This window comes from Poecile atricapillus, chromosome 6, assembly GCF_030490865.1.
Source record: "Poecile atricapillus isolate bPoeAtr1 chromosome 6, bPoeAtr1.hap1, whole genome shotgun sequence".
Lineage (NCBI taxonomy): Eukaryota > Metazoa > Chordata > Aves > Passeriformes > Paridae > Poecile > Poecile atricapillus.
The window spans coordinates 23,134,514-23,153,559 of record NC_081254.1 but is presented as its reverse complement, the minus strand read 5'-3'; the positions used below and the strand labels follow the sequence as shown (position 1 = coordinate 23,153,559).

Here is a 19,046-nt window from a genome sequence, read left to right as displayed (position 1 = left end):
TGCTTCTAAAAGATTTATTTTCTTCAATTATATCATTAATATCTCAGGTAACAGACTCGGTGAGACTGAGAGCTACCCTCAGATTCCTACAACTGGGAATAGGAATGGTAGCAGAATTGTTTCTGCTACATGCAGCAATAAAAATAATAAATTACTTAGTATAGACTGTACAGGTCTGACAACTTAAGAAATATTTCTCAGTATCAAAACTTCAACTGACTTCAGTGGGAGCAGAACTGAACTGTTGCAGCAACTAGAATCAGCTTTAAAAAATCTCGATTATGGGAAGCCCTCAATTAAACCTTGGTGATGATACGCTTCTGACATGTTTAGATTATGCTAATACAGCCTTTGAATGTTTTATCAATTCCACTGAGCAACCTGGCTGTTTTCCAGCTGGTTGGAAGCAGGTCAAAGTTAGGCAATGCTTCCAGGGCAGGCTCCTGCCAGGCATGAGTAATTACCCTGGAATCTTACTCCTGAGAACTCTCTCTAAATTATGTGGAAAAAATAGCCCTTGTTAAACTACATTTTCCAAATTGACATTTTCTCTCCATACCAGGCTCTTAGTTAAGTAGTTCAGGTGCTCATAGGAAAACCCTGGCTGTAATTGTACCACTTATTCCTCTGTTTCAGAAAGTAGCTAAAAATAGAAAGGTAAGACAAATGCTGTGTTCTTCTACAATGCTGCTCACCTCATTTAGTTGCTTCTCTGTATAAGCTAAATAAAAGTGATGATTCCATGACACTATAAAATTAATCTTGATGCATCTATATAGATTTGTGTTGCAAATAATCCAAATTTGAAAATGGTTGAAAACAGATGTGTACACTGCATCTGTTTTCAACCTCTCCTACATCCATATATCCACTTTCCCTACTTTGAGGAGATTTTTCTGATCATATGATGCTGGCTTGCTCCCTCATTTTCTCTGCCTAAAGTATGTCTTGAGATGTGAAATGTACATTGCCATTACTAAATTTTACATCATGACCTCAGTAGTTTCATGAGAAACATAAAATCCCAGTAAAAGGGAATGAGGGCAGTGAAATCATGTTTCTCCTGTTGTGAGGGGGATTTTGTAGTTGAAGAGCTCTGTCAATTCACTTTGTGTTCTGCAACCTCAAGAGTTTTTCACTGCTTGCCCTCATTTAACTGCAGACCATTCATCAGTCAAAAATGTATATTTTGGCTTTGGAAAGTACTCACAAACCACTAGAGAAAGGCCATGAAATAATATTCAGTATTACCTAATCTGAACTCAGAAGCAAACCCAGTAGATTTTTTTATTACTTCTCCTGTGCTTTTTAATTTGAATTCAGTTAATCTCTATAAAAGATCCACAAAGTTATCAATAAGGATGTAACTTTATATTTTTACAATTATTTCAGCTTTCGACTGTCTCCGTTGATGGTAAAAAAAGAACAAACCCAAAACTAAGCCTTCATTATCTTTTTGCTTTCAATAACTACATTAATCGTTGCTCTGTCTCATGTACTCTGCCACCTCATGTTATTAATTTGATTGCAATTTAGTATTTCGGTGAGCATGATTTGAGGGATTATTTGCATCCAGTGATTGTATGGCACAAGTGTCACTCAGTTACTTGGGCCACAGCTAAGTAACAGATTTTACAGAACAAGGAAGTGAAACTCAAATACCCAGGATGCAAATGTTCTTATCCATAGCTAAGACCAGGATTCCACAGGCACTACCACAGTGCATAGCCACACTACGGCTGTTGGATCAGTCAGCAGCAGAAATTTGAACAATAGAAGGATCTACATAGATCACATTTAGATGTGATAGAAATAGTAAGAATATAAATTACAGAGCTTATACTGGTTTTATATTTTTACATGAGCTTTCAGGGGCTGTCAGAGGACAGATGATTCCTGTTTTTGTATAATGTAAATGTTGCACTGAGACATCTGTTGACATAAACAGCATAAAAATAATCCAATAAGTGTTTTAAACAAAGCTGAACTATCAAAGAAACTTAATGCCAGATCAAAGTTTTGTATTTCTGCAGCAGCACATTTTTAAACTACTTGTACAAATCCAAAAGTTGAACTTAGTATTTTGTTAAATCCTTACCCAAATTTGTTCTAGCATCTGTGACTCCATGTCTGCAGCATTATAACCCTGATTTTCGTAAGTAATGCGGGTGGGTTTTTTAATTTCACTTCTAGTTTATCACCGTGGAAGTGCTTATCTGAAACATTAAATAAATATCATTAGGCAGTAAAACCTAAAGGTTGGAAAAGTCAGTCTAAACTGACACTTTTTTTTTCCCTCCACATTTAGCTCCTGTGATCTAAGAGACATGTTGATCTCGCAGTGAATACCTGAAGCTGTTGAACCATCAACTTTCCCATGGTGACCCCAACCAAGCACAATATCAGTGTCTGAGCATTGCTTTGAATATCAACCTCGAAGGATTTACCAGTCTATGGTCAATCCTATTAATCATCTGTTTCTGCTCTTCTCCAACTCCATCCCCCATATGCCCCCATCCCAATCATCTGCAGTCACATACTCACACCAACATCGCTAAGGTGCATTTGCCTTCATCGTCTGCAGTCCAGAGCTCTTGTTCCCTTATAACATCATGGAGACACAAAAAGACAGTTTTGAGCAGTAAACACATTAACATATGCTCAGGATAACTTTAAAAGGCACTGTTTATGTTCATGAAACCTTTAAAGGAAGATCAGAACTCATTTCAATTCAATTCTGATGGTTATTTACAAAAAAAAGAAACAGTGAACCAACAATAATGCCACTTGGCTTTTACAGCTAAGTAACATGGTAAATTACAAACTGCAGATGTAGTTTCAAATGGCAAACTCCAAAGAATTCTAGAGACATTTTCAAGCAAAGAGTAATTTACAAATTACTCTCAAAAACAAACATCCACAAAACAAACACCCAGCAGTATCAATCAGCTTATTTCTCACAAGCAATACCTATTCTAATCACAGTCACATACTATGCAAAGTAATGATTCAAACACAAAGAATGACTTTTACCATCTGTTTTGAAATTGTTGGACCACCATTTAAGAAAAAACACAAGCTGGCATTTCATAAGACTGAGGCCATTAGTGAGAAGAGAAACATGAAGTGCTAGTTTGTTTTCTTGCCAAAAAGAATCTTGTACAAATTTAAAATATGGTAGTGTATGAGTGCTTCACAGATATTGTTTATTTACTATATTGATATCTCTAATTTCAGTCTGAGATTTATATAATTTTTTCATATGCAATGTTTTGCATTCAAAATGCTAAGCAAACATGACTCCATTTTGCAAGCAGCACAAAAGAGATGGTTCTTACACACTGTCCTTCAAAGTAACTCTGAATGGGACAGGAAAATTAATATGTGAGTTCCTTTGAAATTGTGCACATAATCACAGCAATGTGTAAAGCAACTAAATAGAGGCCACAGATACACACTGACTCCTGACAGCACCTTCTCCCCAACTCTGAGGTTGATTAAAGCACCAAATGAGCAATGGCTCACCAGTTCCTCAAATCTCTTACACAGATGTTGTGCAGACAGGTTCTGCTCTAAGAGGAGAAGGGTAATCTTAATACTGTTTGTTATTGTCAGAGAACCAGCCACTGCTGACTAATTTCAAAAGAAAAAACACTTTCCACTGAACCCTTCCTCCCACAGGTTGTTAACTACTTTGTTAAAGGCATTGCTTTTCTGCATGTGTTGATCAAGCACATGTCCCAAACAGTCTAATTCAAAATGGGGGACACAATTTCAGATGGGAGTACCACTGGCAACAAGCTGTGAAAACAAACATTTTAGGTTCATTTTACTTTCCAGTCCAGAGAGCCTTCCAAATGGATTGATCATTTAACATACTTGTCAAACCAGTTAACACAGTACTTTTAGCAATATCCAAACAGAAGTATGTTTCTGCCTTTTTAATAATGCAGTGGATGTTATGAGTCACAATGCAATGAGTGAAAATAAAGAGTACTGACTCATGACTATTAAAACATGTCTTGACTAGATGTGTTGTGAGCAGGTGATTACACACTAAACAGCATGAGATATTAGGAAGGAGAAGTGAAGGTCTGCTTGTCCATAAACCTCTACCACACTATCTAGGTATGATATTGTTAATCAACTCCTTCAACACGTGACCACATGTCTGACAGTAAAATGTGTCCCAAACATACAAAAATGCCAAATTCTCTCAGCACAGTGAGATGCTAAGATTACACTAGGAGCCCCTAGGCTCTGGCTGTCAGAAGCAGAACTGGCCACATGCATTGGACACTGATGCAGAACGAGATCCCAAATCTCATTGTCATCTATGATCATGTTGGGAATCACTTCTCCTACTTACTGCAGCCCCTAACCACAGGCTCCTCCCTAACAACACAACTGATTAAGGTGCAGTACTTCCGAATAATGGATCAAGGAACACAACACTCTGAGCACACGTAAATCCTGTGGGATTTGGCAGGGTTTATCCCAGCCCCAAATCTGCTGAAATTTACTATTCTTCATATTTGGCATGGGGTTTTTTTTGTTTGGTTTTTTTTGTTTGCTTGTTTGTTTGTTTGCTTTGTGGACACAGAGTAAACCCTGCTGTGACCCTGGCAAACATCCTGGAGGGAGCACAACACAGACCAGCCAGCGCTGCAGGGAAGCTGAAGGCTCCTATAGTGGCAAGATGAACAAGAGTCAACAATATGCTCTGGCACTGACAGCATTTGGCCTGTGTAACAGAGCCATAGCAAAATAAGTTATTTTCACCATTTGCTTATCACTTGCTGAGCTGTATCTAGAATATTGCATCCAGTTTTGGGACACCCTCCTCCCCCAGTACAACAACACTGACTAACTGGAGCAAATCCATCAGAGGGTCATCAAGATGGTCAGAGACCAGAGCACGTGCCCTTTGAAGAGAAACTGAGTGACCTGGGCTTGTTCAGCCCAGAGAAGACACAGCTTCAGAACAACTTTGGAGTAGCCTTCCCAAACCTGAAAATAAGTGCTGTGCTATTCACATCTTTGCCCTACCTCTGTGCTTGTAAATTCTAACAGATGAAACTAGTTTTCCAAGTCCTCTGAACAAACAACAATAATTTTAGTTACTTTCACTAGCAGCAATTGGCTGTTCATTGGGAAGAAACTGGAAGTGTGAAGTTTTCCACTTGTGCTGCTACCAAGATGGAACCAAACTAAGTACCTGAACAAGAAGCACCACAAAAATAAGTGTCCCTGTCCCACATCTGCAGGCAGTTCTCCTCCTGGGCCACCCCTAGCAGACAAAAGCATTAACTTTGTGGTGCTGTGCCTAATTTGGAAGCCCTAGCTATTATATTAAAAAAAAATAAATTCTGTGATGGACCTTAAGTTTGAAATAAAACGGAATAGACCAATTTGCCCTACTTAAATTCTGTGGATATTAAGTAAATCAAAATATTTGACAGGAACAACTGCATATTCCTAACTGCTCTCCCTCCACCCCTGAGCCAACTGCACAAATAACCTTTACTAAATTCCAGTCAAAAGGACTGAAGCCCTCCAAGCAGGAAGTACATTTGCTTTAGATGCAAAATTCCTCCCATCATTTTAGTTACTGACAACCATGAGTGCGACTGACAGAAAAGAGCAACCACCCAGTATAACTTATATCTACCAACACCCTTTCACTTACATGAATGTTTCCCTCATCCCACACATTATCAAAAACATATACATTTATCCTAATGCCAAATAAAACATTCATGGGGGCACATTTTTATAATAGCTTTCCAGACAACGGGATAATATGTCAAGCCAAATTGTTCATTAAAATGCTTCATGAAAAGCATGTATCACTCAGGCCTCAGCATTCTCAGATATTTTCTGTATTAATAGCCATATTAACAACTAAAGTCAACAGTTTCAAAGGATATTTACCAGCTCAGATCAAATCTATTAATCACATTTCAGTAGCTATTCTGGGAATTCAAATCCACAGACAACTTCGAAGAGTACCACAGAGTACCTTTAGCATTCAATATCGGATTTACAAATACAACTCTGGAGTATTTTCTGTAGGAGACTTCCTTCATTAATCCTTCTGAAGTGTTAAGACTTTTTACCAACATGGCACATTTCATCTACCACCATGCTGCAAAAGAGCCCTGTGAGCAATTATAGTCCTGTCTCCAGGGTGATTCATTCCCTTTAATTAAATGCCCTTGAAATATTACTGCTATGAATGTCATCAGATGCAGCCTTTGTTTGAAAATAAGATCAAGAAGGACAGAACAAAAGCAGAGCTAACTTTCTCAGCCCCAAGAAATTCAGGAACTAAGTTTGGACGGTTTTTTAAAAATAATTCTCAGTTCTACAAAACTCAGATTCCCTTACATTTTAATTCCAAAAACTAAGTCCTTCAAAAATGCCTTTTAAGGAATTACCATGTCTTTATTCAGGTGAGAATGACCAAGGAGCAACAAAACAAAAGCAAGAACCAACAAACAAAACCCACAATTAACATAGCAATTGAGCCATTATTTAAATGTTCCCTTCAGTGCTATGCAACCCCAGAATTTAGCTTCCAGTCTGGGTGCTGAATGTATGTTGATTCATCTCATTCTCCCAAGTCAAGATAAATCCAAACTTCAGAGAACTATCTTATAACAAGGGGCCCAGAAGAAGAACAGTGACAGTCTTTAGAAACTTGTTCTCTGTGGCTGATGTGCCATTAAAATTAATAACAGTACACCAGAAACAGATTCTTTTATACTGGGAGGGGTAAATGGGTTCTAATGTGGCTTGCAGGATCAGAGCATTTGATGTACTTAGCAATTATTTCCAAGTTCTTAATTTGTATTTTAAAAGTCACATTTCTTTTTTCACAGGCCAAGAAGAACCATCAGAGGAAAACTAGGGGAGGAAAAAGCAGCTTAAAACACATAAATATATGCATCAACTCCTGAGATACAGATCTAACCTCCCAGTAACTACAAAGAGAAGCCAGCTCACCCACCATGTCTGAAACCGTGTTAGGATTACAACCTCTGAATTACAGGTCCATAAATTGTAAAACGTCTGCAGCAACCTCTCCGGAAGATTCCATAAAAATGTTACAGGGATTTTAGTCCAGATTTCACAGGTTACATTCTAGCCTATTTTGGATGTAGTTCAGGGTAATAATATTTCTTGGTAAGTTCCAAAAATAACGGTATTTCTTTCTACTTGGCACCTTTTTAAAGTACAGACAGCAGCTCACAGCAAATTTCATTCCCTGCCCTGAGACACACATATTTGCTTAGGTGATCCAGGGTCATTTACAGAAAGAGAATACCAATTTCAAAATGGTTCCATAACATTTAATTCTGCTGTTTTCTCAGGTTCTATATACTACACATACTTCACACTTTCAGTTTCTTGCTAAGAAAATGTAACTACTGCCACTGAAAGTAATGTTTACTGTCCTCTGTTTATTCTAAGGATTCACTGAGCTGTTGTTTTTTTTTTTTCTATCCTGACTTACATACAGGGGACTAATGTAAGAATACTTAAAGAACTGTACACAACCTTGACCATTAAAAGTAGGTGAAATCTGAACTGGCTAAAAAAAACTCCACTGGTTAGTACACTTAGGATTGATTATAAGGCATGCAGAGAAGCTGTATTAACTTATTCTCATTACAGTTGTGCTACTCCCATTCGAACCTCAAAACTACGATCTTGCAAACTCTGAAAACAATCAGCCTCAGTTCGGCACTCCAAGACTATTCTCAAATCTTCCAGCTGGGGCTAAGGCATAAACTGAGGTCATAGACTACCAAGTTGGATGGGGAGCTCCAGCATCATCTCATCACCTCGTGTAAACCTTCTTGGCAAAAGCAAGATGTCCCAAGACCCTACTCCAGTTAATTAAAAGTGTCCAACCTGAGGGAATCCACCACTTCCCTGACAAGATTACTCCAATGGCTGATTGTTACCAGCTGATAGGATGTAAGCTTCCTGCAGATAACCAGGCTGTACTTAAGTGCTCTGGCTTTTCAATAGGATGACTTCCTAAATGTCTCCAAGATTAGAAGAATGCATGCAAGGAGCAATCCTGGCCTTGGGCAATATGATGAAGCTCTTCCTAAACCTATGTTTTCATTGCATGAAAAGCAGACAGATATAACTGTTCACAAGACCAACAATTCAATTAACATAGATTGAAATGGGAAAAAGAATGTGAAATAGGGGGTCCCACAACTCAGTCCATAAAATGGCAACTAACAAGGACATTATTGTTTTTCTCAGCTATATATAAATTAAATAATTCTCAGACTACATAGTCTTATGAGGATGGTGTTTCCAATCCAAGTCAATCAAGCATATCTTAGAAATAAGCCAGAAAGCACCAATATTTTTTTTCCGTTTGACAGTTCAGCACCAGACTAATCCACACAGTATTTAAAAGCTCTTAGGGGAGGCAGTTTTGCTAATAGCAATAAGAGAAGGAAATCACTTCCCTGTTTGGGCCCATTGTAACAGGTTTTAGCATGTTGGTGTTTACTAGCCTTCTCTTCAAGCAGGCAACACATTTTTGAAGGCAATGAGGATGTTATAAAAGACAATGTCTCCATCTGTTTTTGAGACTTATCCTTGAGACATACTGGTATGTTTGTATTACTTCACATTACCTGTATTATGTTGGTATTACCTTTCTTCAAGGATAAACAATTTAAAAACAATGTAGCTTGAGCATGCATTTGCCTATAAAATAACATATAGAAATGAGACAAAAAGCCATCAGACTAGGAAAATACTGATTTGTCAACAGTTCACAGATCTCGGATAGCTAATTTAATAGTTAAAACATTTTTGCAACTATGCACAAAAAAAACCTTTTCTGTTTTTTTCCTTGCAAAATCTATGTAGCATTTTATAACAACATCTGTCATAAACAGAAACTGTCTAAAAATGTGTCCTCAAAAACAAAAGCTTCCACCGATGAGCACATCTCAGATGAAAGGGACCACCATTACACACACAGGAACAGGCTTTTACAGTTCCCACTACAGAGTCATTAAACTGGTTATGTCAAGAAGTTGGTTTCTATTTTTTTAATTAAAAGGAAAAAAATAATGTCTGAGCAAAAGTAGAGGCAAAAAATTAAATATACTCCCTCAACAAAAATTGTACCCAAAGCACTTCTCCATCACTTTGCATCACCTGTTGTACCAGGTTTTATATTCTTATTAACTAGTTGTTTCAGTATTTATAAATTCAAATACGTAAAGGACTATGAAGCACTAAGTTTTACTTCGTAAGGTGTCTGTAGCGGGGGAGTTACCCGGGGGGTAGAAAGCACCAAGGAAAAGGCTCTGTGAACTCAGAGCAGGTGCAGAGCACCTCCAGCTGAACCAGGGGCACGAGTGGGAGCTCTCAGCCACCAGGACACGGAACCTTTCGCTCAGGTGAACGGCACCGGTGTTGAAAGGGAGGATGCATCCTACTGCAAACCTTCCGGGATTTAACCAGCAGGGAACCCAACCAATCCAATACTGACGCCTCAAAGCTCGGAGGAGGCGTGTGTACCCCGCACTGCTACCGGGACAATGCACCTAAAGAGCAAGGGCTGAGCGAGGCGCTGCCACCGCAACGTGCTGAAACCTCCCAGCTGAGCCCAATGGGCAAAGAGCTGGCGGAAATGAGGGAAGGGGGAAAAAGAGATAAGGAAAAAAATTAATTAAAAAAAAACCAAACAAAAAAACAAACACCAAACTCGCAAAAAGAAGCTATCCGGAGCTCATGGGGGCCTAAAGACCACTGGGCGAGCCTCATTGGCTGGGTGAACCCCACTGCCCCGGCTCTCCCGACCCCCACCTGAGGGACCCCAGCTGGGCCCCGCCGCCCACACCTTCCTCGGGCCCAGAGCCCCCCGCCTGCGGCCCGCGACCACAGCGCGCTGATTGGCGGCCGGGCAGCGCTGGAAAGCGGCTGGCGATTGGCGGCTGTGGATGCCGCGCTGTAAGGCGGCCGGCGATTGGCGGAAGGGCGGGCGCGTGCGGGCGCTGCCCGGCTTTGTACACGCGCGGCGCTTTAACAATGGGCGCGGCGCGCGGCGCCGCGTGATGGCGGCGGAGCCCTGGGGCCGCCGCTCCGCGCTCGGGTGTCCCGGGCCGCGCCCCGCCGCCGCCACCACCACCTCCGCGACCCCCTCGCCCGGCCGTGCCCCGCGGCGGGAGGGGGCGGCTTAACGAGCCGCACTTGTGCCCCGCATGGCGGCCAGCTGGGCCGGGGGGCTGGGGGCGCCCCGCGGCAGCTGATCGCGGTTAACCGGGGGCGAGCCAGAAAGGGGCGAGGGTGGCGCTGCCTGTCCCGCCCTCAGCGAGTGCCGCTTCCTCCCCGGTGCCCGGGCCCGGGCGCCGCGTCGAGCCGCCGATGGAGCTGGAGGCACAGTGGTGGACAGGACAGCTGGCGGCCGATATCCACCAAGCGCTTCGATACAAGGTAGCCTGGGGGGAGCCGGACTGTGGGCGGCCCGCCGCCTTTGTGAGGCTCTGGCCATCGGAGCCGCCGCGGGGGCAGCGAGCGGAGAGCGCGTGTGAGGCGGCCCCGCTCGGCCGCGGGGGCTCGGCGGAGTTTGGTCTAGTAAACTCGGAACTCGCTGTGTCTTCCCTCCGTGGGCGCTGGGGCCGTCTGTCCGCGGCCGTGACAGCCGATCGGAGCGGCCGGACTGTGCTCCCGCTGCTTTCTGCAGAGGGGAAAGGGTTCACGGTGCGCCCGGTGCTGCTCTTGCGACGCTTGCTTGGATCCAGGTTTAGACTCGGCAGAAAGCATTGTGGTGTTATTGGAACAAAAAAACTCTACCAACCAAACAAAAACCTAGTGAAAGAAACGTTGCGTGCATTAAGAATAGTAGAGGGTTTTGGGTAATTGCTTAGAAGTTGCTTGGACTGTCTCAGAGTTGTTCTTCGGGGCTATTGTCATAAAGCACATCTTAACACCCAGGCTGAAAATCAGTTACAGTGGCTGAGCCTACTAAAAACGTGCTTTTGTTGTCTGATGATACTCGGTGAGCGGATTACTTTTCCCCGTGTCGTGACTGCTTTACTCTTTAACGGTGATGGAGGGAAATAAGGGAAGGACAGGATCATTTACTTGCTATCAAAGTTATCTTTCCTGAAGCTGAGATAGTGATTCGAAAGGTGCATTATAAAGCTTAGCAGGTGGGAAATTTGTTTGTGGGGTTTTGTTTCACTTCAATAACACGTTTCAAAACTTTGAATTTACCTTAAAACTTCCAACTTGATGTCATCAAATTAATCAAGTTAATTTTCGTTGGAAATGTAATTGTACTCAAAATCCTACTTCAACACAGCGTGTGGGTGCACAGTCTATCTCATAAATTTATTCATAATAACAGAGGACAGCACTGCTGTTCTGCTGCATACAAGAAGAGGTACTGGCTGCTTCGCAGGAGCTTGGAGGGTTTCTGGTTTTTTCTACCAGTCCAGATTTTGTATTCAAAGTAGATTATGGCACATATTTTCTCAAATGTGGTATTTCTAGGACCTTTGTTTTGAGGGGTCCTCCCCCCCAAATCTGAGACCGTGTGAGCTTAACTAACTGCCTTAGAGCACACTGTAATCAGTGTCAGTGTGACATCAATCAGATCGGGTCGCTGTTTTAACATTCACATGAGGCGATTGTTGGTTCATGCACACCCCATTCCTCTTCCTAAGGTTCAGCTGGCTGTTAGTGGTCTTTTCCTGGAGGCATCAGCAGGAGATTTGGCAGCTCTAGAACATGCAAACACTTAAGTACAAAGTCTGGTTGCTCAGATTGAGCTGTAGCAAGAGAGGGGTTGAGTTAAACTATTGAACTTTGCATTGAAGCACCTGAAGAAAACTTGCGTGCCCTTGCTCTACAGCCTTTGCAGCAGAGATAATACAACAGACTTGGTAAAAGCTGAAGTCACTCTGGCTGATGGCCCAAATGAAAGATGTTACACTTTAAGTTGTTAATGTTGTGCAGAAACAAAGTGGGTTTTAGTTGTTCTGTAATACAACAAATAGATTTTGTTTGCTGAAAAGGGATTCTGAAATTACAGGAACAGAAAGAAGAAGGGAGGAATCCTTTGAAACTTCCATTATAAATACTGAAATATCAGTTGTATTAATCTGACACCACTTCAAACTAAATTATGGTTTTAATAAAATTACCTGCTTCTGTCCCTCTAGGAGCTGAAGCTGCCCTCTTACAAAGGCCAGTCTCCCCAGTTACACTTGAGAAGATACTTTGCAGACCTGATTGCCATTGTGAGCAACAGGTTCAGACTCTGTCCTGCTGCACGACATCTGGCTGTGTATCTCTTGGACCTCTTCATGGACCGCTATGACATATCCACACAGCAACTGCATGTGGTTGCTCTTTCCTGTTTACTTCTAGCAAGTAAGTATGTGGCACCAAACTTGAACTGGACTAACAGATTCTACTGCCAAATGCAAGGCATGTCTTGGTGGATAGATAGAGCAGGTGGGGGAAACAAAGTGGGTATAAATGACAAGCAGTGTGTATCAATTTGGCCCAATTGGTAGAGCATTTCTTCATACTTGTTTTGATTTCTGTTGGCACATGATGAAACTGAGGGTGGGAAAAAACAAACTGTGATTAAAACTAATGTTTATAGTTGTAAATAAGTTATTCTAATGTGAACTTTAAGACCTGTGTTGTAAGAACAGAAAGACTGTCTTTTCTAGGTTATCTCAAAATAGGTACATCCTGTGCTGGAAATGAGAAATTTGTATATCTGTGATAAAGAAAGAAGTAAAATAAACCATGTGTAGACTGCACTGCATTCTGCTGATGGTGCTGTGTAGTTCTAAAATACTCCAGATTTTGTAAATGGCAATGTTACTTAAGCAAGCTAAGGCTAACATAAATCCTGTGTTGTCATGTATAAAATGTAATACAGGTAAAACACATTGGTGAATACACCGTACTCTGAAGACAGAATTAATTGCAAACACTCATTATGAACAGTGCTGCTTATATTGACCTCAGCTAGATTCTTGTGGCATGTATCCATCTTTCAACATTTGTGGACCCCTTTTCAATATCCCTGAAAAATATGGGTGCTGTTTGCTGGGAAACCTGCTGACACTTGTTCTTAAACTAGTAGATTCAGAGAAACTGGTCCTGGCAGCAGAACCAACTGTTGGTTTAGTTTCTGCTGATCTGTTTCTCTGAATCTATTCTCATTTTCTCCAGTAAGGGCTCTAGACCCTCTTTGCTACGAAACTGGAGTGCAGTGGTGTTGGACAGTTTTCATCTTTTCACTGTATCCTGTGTCCACCAATACAGCTATTCAGCAAAGCAGTAAAACCAGAAAAGGGTTATTTCAGATTCTTCTGAGGGTAGACTTTGACTAGGTGCCACCAGCCAGTAATCTTGTCTTGGCAGAGTGTGTCGTGCTGAGTATGAAAACGTTGCCTCAGAAACCACTGTAATCCATTTAGGAAAATGGATTGGCTTTGAACTAATGCCGGATTTTCAAATTAAATTCATGTTCTGAAGAGAATTTTTTTTGTTTGTTTGTTTTAAATGAACCTCTGCCATCATTCATGGCAAGCTGCAAGTAGAGATCTGAAAGCCTGGAGTACTTGCTCTTCTGAGAAGCAGTGTATGGGTTGGTTCAGAGAAAAGCAAAATGCTGTTTTAAACTTTTGCCCTGTGTGGCTTAAACAAGCAGTTTAATCAGTGGTGTAATAAGTTATGACATTGTGATAAACCTGATAAGGTTAAAGAAGTAATAAGAGAAATTATTATGTGACTCCTGAAGTTTTTATTTCTGTAATTACCAGAGTATGGGAAACAAAAACTAACAGGCACTGGACTAAGTCCTATATGAGTACCTCCACTGTTGAAAAAAGTAAATGTTCACGTATGTTCAGTCCTGCAAAACTCAAAGAATGTGTATTTACAACCTACCATGTAGTACTGAATAGAGAGTGTAAGATGGAAAGAATTTGCAATGAAATTGAAATAGCACAACCATATGGCAAACTGTATGGAAATGTGACACTTGTTTCTCTTATTAATGGATTTTCTACATACACAGTTTTGCTTTAGGCTAAAAACATACAGCCTGAAAAGTTAAAAGTCCAATGAAGGTTGCAACAGTGTATGTGGCAGAGGGGGGTTTCAGATGCATGTTGCTGAAATTCACTTGTTTGCCAGATCTCAAATATAAAACTGCACCTACCATAGCAGGCTTTAACGGCAGCCAGGTTGGCTGGAGCTCTAGCTATGCTCTAATGAGTTTTAGACACAAAAAGGGTGTGTGGGGGTGGGAGGTGATTAAAGCCAAATGCTCTTGTGGTGTGTTTGCCAAGTCACATCAAAGTGGTATTTCATTGATGATGGGGACACATTATACAATAATTTGATGACAAAAACTTGCCTATGTAATGTCAGTGATGTCCTAATATCCTGCTCTTGGCAGCTGGCTTCTGTGTGCTGGCATGGGCAAACCAACAGGAAACATGGCACTGCACAATATCCTACACAGTGTTTGACATTATCTGCTGAAATTTAACCCATTTTAATACATACCCCTTTATGTCTCTAATGACATAGTCCATTTGAGTTCTGCATCTGCAGGAAAGTCTTAAGCTTGTTTCACATAGTAGAATTGAAATATGACCAACAAGACATTATCTACAATCCATTTTATAGTTCATTTGTGCTGAACTTTTTTTTTCCCTCCTCTTTCTGTTCACCTGAAGGTAAATTTGAAGAAAAGGAAGACAGTGTTCCCAAACTTGAACAGTTGAACAGCTTGGGTTGTATGACTAACATGAATTTGGTACTAACAAAACAGAATTTGCTTCATATGGAGTTGTTGTTGCTAGAAACATTTCAGTGGAATTTGTGCCTCCCAACTGCTGCTCATTTCATCGACTATTATCTTTCTATTGCTGTCCATGAGACTGATCTTCATGATGGCTGGCCAATGGTTTGCTTAGAGAAGACTAAGTTATATATGGCAAAATATGCAGATTACTTTCTGGAAGTATCATTGCAAGGTGAGTTACAGATTTCAGATAATGACTTCTTTGTTGTCTTGATAGACAGTGTCAAACTTTAAATGAATTTTTTTTCTCTTTCCTTCTTTCTAGATCATGAATTCTTAAATTATGCCCCTTCTTTAGTTGCTACTGCATGTGTAGCTTCTTCAAGGATTATCTTGCGTCTCTCACCCACGTGGCCTACACGGTTGCATCACCTGACTGCCTACTCCTGGGACTTCCTGGTGCCATGTATTGAGCGACTCTTAATGTGAGTTAACACAAGTGGCTTTTTTTAAGCCCATTTCTGCATCTGTTGTTATGCTTAATTGCTGCCAACAGTGCAACTATATTTCTTTATAAATTTCCATTCCTCTGTTCTAAAAACACTTTTGTATTAAGGAACACGTAAGTTTGGTAGATACATATTGTTGGGCAACAACTGTTTTGCTTTTTCCAAAAGAGAACACTTTATCAGATCTAATATCTTTCCTGATCTTTCAACAAATATTGCATTTCCACGGAACATCTGGGATGCTTTGAATAGCTTATTCCAATCTCTCTAGTCTGCTCTGAGAGCAGAGTTAATGAAGAGTACCAAAGGCATAGGAGCTTTTATAGAGAAGACTGTATGCCTTGGAAGTTCAAGGCATGCTCCAAAGAGATGAGGGATCCAACATGTAGACCATTTGAGTGGCCAGCTTTGTGGGGAGGAAATGACCAGGAGTTTGTATCTATTTTTACTGTATCCATTTTTGCATTACAGCTGACATGAGATAAAAATGCCAATGAATGCTAAGTGAACCTTCCTGGGAACACACATTACACAATCTGCTTTCACTTTACAGAAATTTACTCTTACCCAACTCTAATATAGTTGTGATCCTAGAAGCATAGCTGTTTCTGGAAGAACCTCATCAGCCTTAATAACGTGACATTATCACCCTTGATGGCCTCTGTTGGCTTCACTTGTGTATGATGAAAGGAGTAGTAACCTAAAGTGTGCTAGTGCTGTTGCAGCAAGTGTTTTCAGTATTGCTCTGGAACAGAGGGAGGGCATCATTAAAAAGTTAGGAATGAAATGTGTAGGTGGAATCTGCTTAACCTCAACATAGAATTGAGAGTGTCTAGATGCATTTCAGACAGTTGTAAATCAAAGGGAATTCAGATGAGCTGTACTGGATAGGCTAGAATAAAGGTGAGAGGAAGGAAAAAAAAAGTGGTTTTGCTCTCCAGAACAGGATCCAATATGAATATGCATATGATCTTTAAATACTGTAATGTAAATATTACAAACCTTTCTGGTATCTTGTCTTTAAAAACGTGCTCTGTTTAATTTAAATGAGGTAGAAGCAGCAAGTTCTGGTAATCTGGCAATTTATTGGGTTGCTAAATACAGCAGCAAACTTGATTGCACTGTAATTCTAGATCCCACTCTATTACATGTAGTACTTGGCTTCTATCTGTGTTTTTTATTGCCATACAATAAAGTGAAATACTGAAAAGAGAGACTATACCCTAATCAAATTTTGAAACCTTAGGTGATTGTTAAGGGTAGCTAAAACTATTGGTTTTTTCAAAAGCTTTGGAAGCTGTCAAATATTTGCACTATTTTTTAGAGTACTCTTAAACAGTAACTCAAAAGAGTTTCAGTGATATTAATATCTATTTTGATGCATTTTGTCTTTTCAATTTGTTTTAGTGCGCATGATAACGATGTGAAGGAAGCAAACAAGCAGAAAGGACAACAGACTCAGTCAGCCCAACACGCTGTGTTTCAGCCCCCAGCTCCAAGTGCCCAGCAGGCCAATGCTCAGCAGCACGTACCACAGTATCTGCAGGCTCATCAGTCTTCCTTACAGTACCACCACCCAGCATCACAGCAGCAAAGCTGCCAGCAGATCTTATCATCCACTCACACAGCCTCTTACCCACTCCAGACTTGCCCTGCTGCCTTACAGACCAGTGCTCAGGCTCGAGGCCACGTCCAGACCGGCGCTGCCATGTCGCTGGCTGTGCCACTGGAAGTGAAGCCATGTATAAGTGTCTCCTACAACCGGACGTATCAAGTGAATGGACGATATTCCTGTATTACTCCCTGCTTTGAGAGGTGATAAGTACAAAATGGTTTTGTGCTTGTTTGTTTGGGATAGAGAGTTGTGTGGAACATTGTTTCATTTTTTTGTTAAACGTCAAAAAAGTTTGAGGGCAAAAGATTGAATAAAAAAAGGTGTCTTCCCAGAAAAAAACCAAACAACTGGATTGGCAACTGGTACCACAGCTCAAATAACAGCCTGCAGAAAGTTAGCACACAGACAGACCATCCTCTGAAAAAGAATCTGTATGCTTGGGGATAATATGTTCTTACTCTGACACCCAGAATATTCTGCTTCGAATGTGTGGCTATGAAATACTACTCGAAAGAAAAACAGCTGTGGACTAACTACAGACTTACCTTATAATGAAGGAGATATGCAGTATTATTTTGAAGGCATTTGTGTCGTCCCACCGTACAGTATTAACACTTCCTTTATACTTACTGAAACGTAGGAATCTGTTGAATGCCAGACTTCTACAGGTACATGGAGATCACAGGAAGAAACAAATCTCATGTGGCTAACTCCATATTCTTGCCCCTTTTTCACCATTTGTGTTGGTTATTTGCTTTAGGCTAACGCACATGAATTAACTGGTATTTTGGCTAGTTTTTTAAGTTTTGTACCTTACAGGATAGACAATGTATTTTTGCCTCTTTTATCCTCCCTATCTTTTTTGTGTTTAAAGTAACTCTTTCATACTAACTCAGGGACTTTTCTACTCAATACTCTGTGCTGCTGGTTTGTACACTAATTGGGTATAACTCGGGGAAGGAAGGCAGAGAGGGAAGAGACTATAGCAAGTGGAGTGGCTTTTCTTCAGGGCATCTATGCAGAGTACCAAAGGGATATGCTAGTGTTCACAGAATGTAGATGTGAACTACTGCCCAGCAGTGTGATAATTGAAGGAAAGTTTCAGCTGAACTTATACTGTACCAGAACTACTGCAGTGGCTTTGATTCCTCTGTGTACACACACACAAACACAAGAATATTATTAACCAACAGAAAGCATCCTCCAGTTGTACTGACAGTATCATCCTTGCAGAAAAACTACAGTTAAATGCTGACAGAAATCCAGTTCTGTCAGGTTTATAGTGGAGGGAAATTCTCAGGTAATAAAGGGGCAACTTTTTCTTCTACTATTTGGGAGTTCCAGAAGAAGATAGAGAGATTTGCTCTTCCAAATGGGTGGATCAAAAATATTTTACAAAGAACTGCTTCATCACAAGTAAGGTGCTAATTATATAACTTTATAGAATTACACTGTCTCCTGTGGAGTGGGTAGTCTGAGGGTAGAAAGCTTCACTCATCCACCTCTTGGATGAAAATTATGGTAGAGATATTAATGGAGATTGCTTTTTGGGGTTCTTCGTGTGTTTGTTGGGGGGTGTTTTAGTTTTGGGGGGGGGGGTTTTGTTTGGCTGGTTGGTGTTTTTTTTTAAATACAAAAAGATACCAGACTTTCTCCTGTGGTAGAATATGGGAGGAAGTGGTGTGAATGACAGGATTCTTACTACTTTAAAATATCTTTATGGTATATGGGCTTAAGGCTTTTTTTGGTAGTTTCATTTGTTCTTTTACCATCTTCTCCCCTGTCTTAGTGGCAGCACTTAAAATTGTGAACCATCAAATGACACTGAATTATTGTGAATCTCATAGAAACTGTTTTGAAAGCAGGGGCAATTAAATTACATTCTCAATATGAAGATGAAGGCTTTATCACTGTAATGTTCAGAATGGAGGAAAGACAGCTGTGTTCATTCTTTTTGGGGCTAAATTATAACATGCTACAAAAACTTATTTATTGCTGAGGAGGAGAAATCCTGTTTCTCTGGTTTTGTCTTCTAAATCCCAGTTTTTGTTGTGGGCTTTTGTAGCATAGATGTGCAAGTCAAGAAGTATAG

The 19,046-nt window shown here is 40.7% G+C and overlaps 1 protein-coding gene across 1 annotated transcript; it reads left to right on the top strand.

The window, feature by feature from the left end:
• The first annotated feature begins 10,075 nt into the window (after window positions 1-10,075).
• CCNJ (cyclin J) lies at window positions 10,076-18,522 on the top strand. Its single transcript, XM_058841960.1, has 5 exons — window positions 10,076-10,482; window positions 12,216-12,426; window positions 14,763-15,062; window positions 15,156-15,315; window positions 16,747-18,522. The coding sequence occupies exons 1-5, from the start codon at window positions 10,414-10,416 to the stop codon at window positions 17,156-17,158; spliced, it is 1,152 nt and encodes a 383-aa protein (XP_058697943.1). The 5' UTR covers window positions 10,076-10,413; the 3' UTR covers window positions 17,159-18,522.
• Window positions 18,523-19,046: the final 524 nt, after the last annotated feature.

What these genes read in the sequence shown, in the direction of transcription:
- CCNJ (XM_058841960.1), top strand. Translation starts at nt 10,414, where the DNA reads ATGGAGCTGGAGGCACAGTGGTGGACAGGACAGCTGGCGGCCGATATC. An exon ending in TTCCTGTTTACTTCTAGCAA is followed by an intron (nt 12,427 to 14,762) that starts GTAAGTATGTGG and finishes GTTCACCTGAAG; the next exon opens with GTAAATTTGAAGAAAAGGAA. An exon ending in TCTGGAAGTATCATTGCAAG is followed by an intron (nt 15,063 to 15,155) that starts GTGAGTTACAGA and finishes CCTTCTTTCTAG; the next exon opens with ATCATGAATTCTTAAATTAT.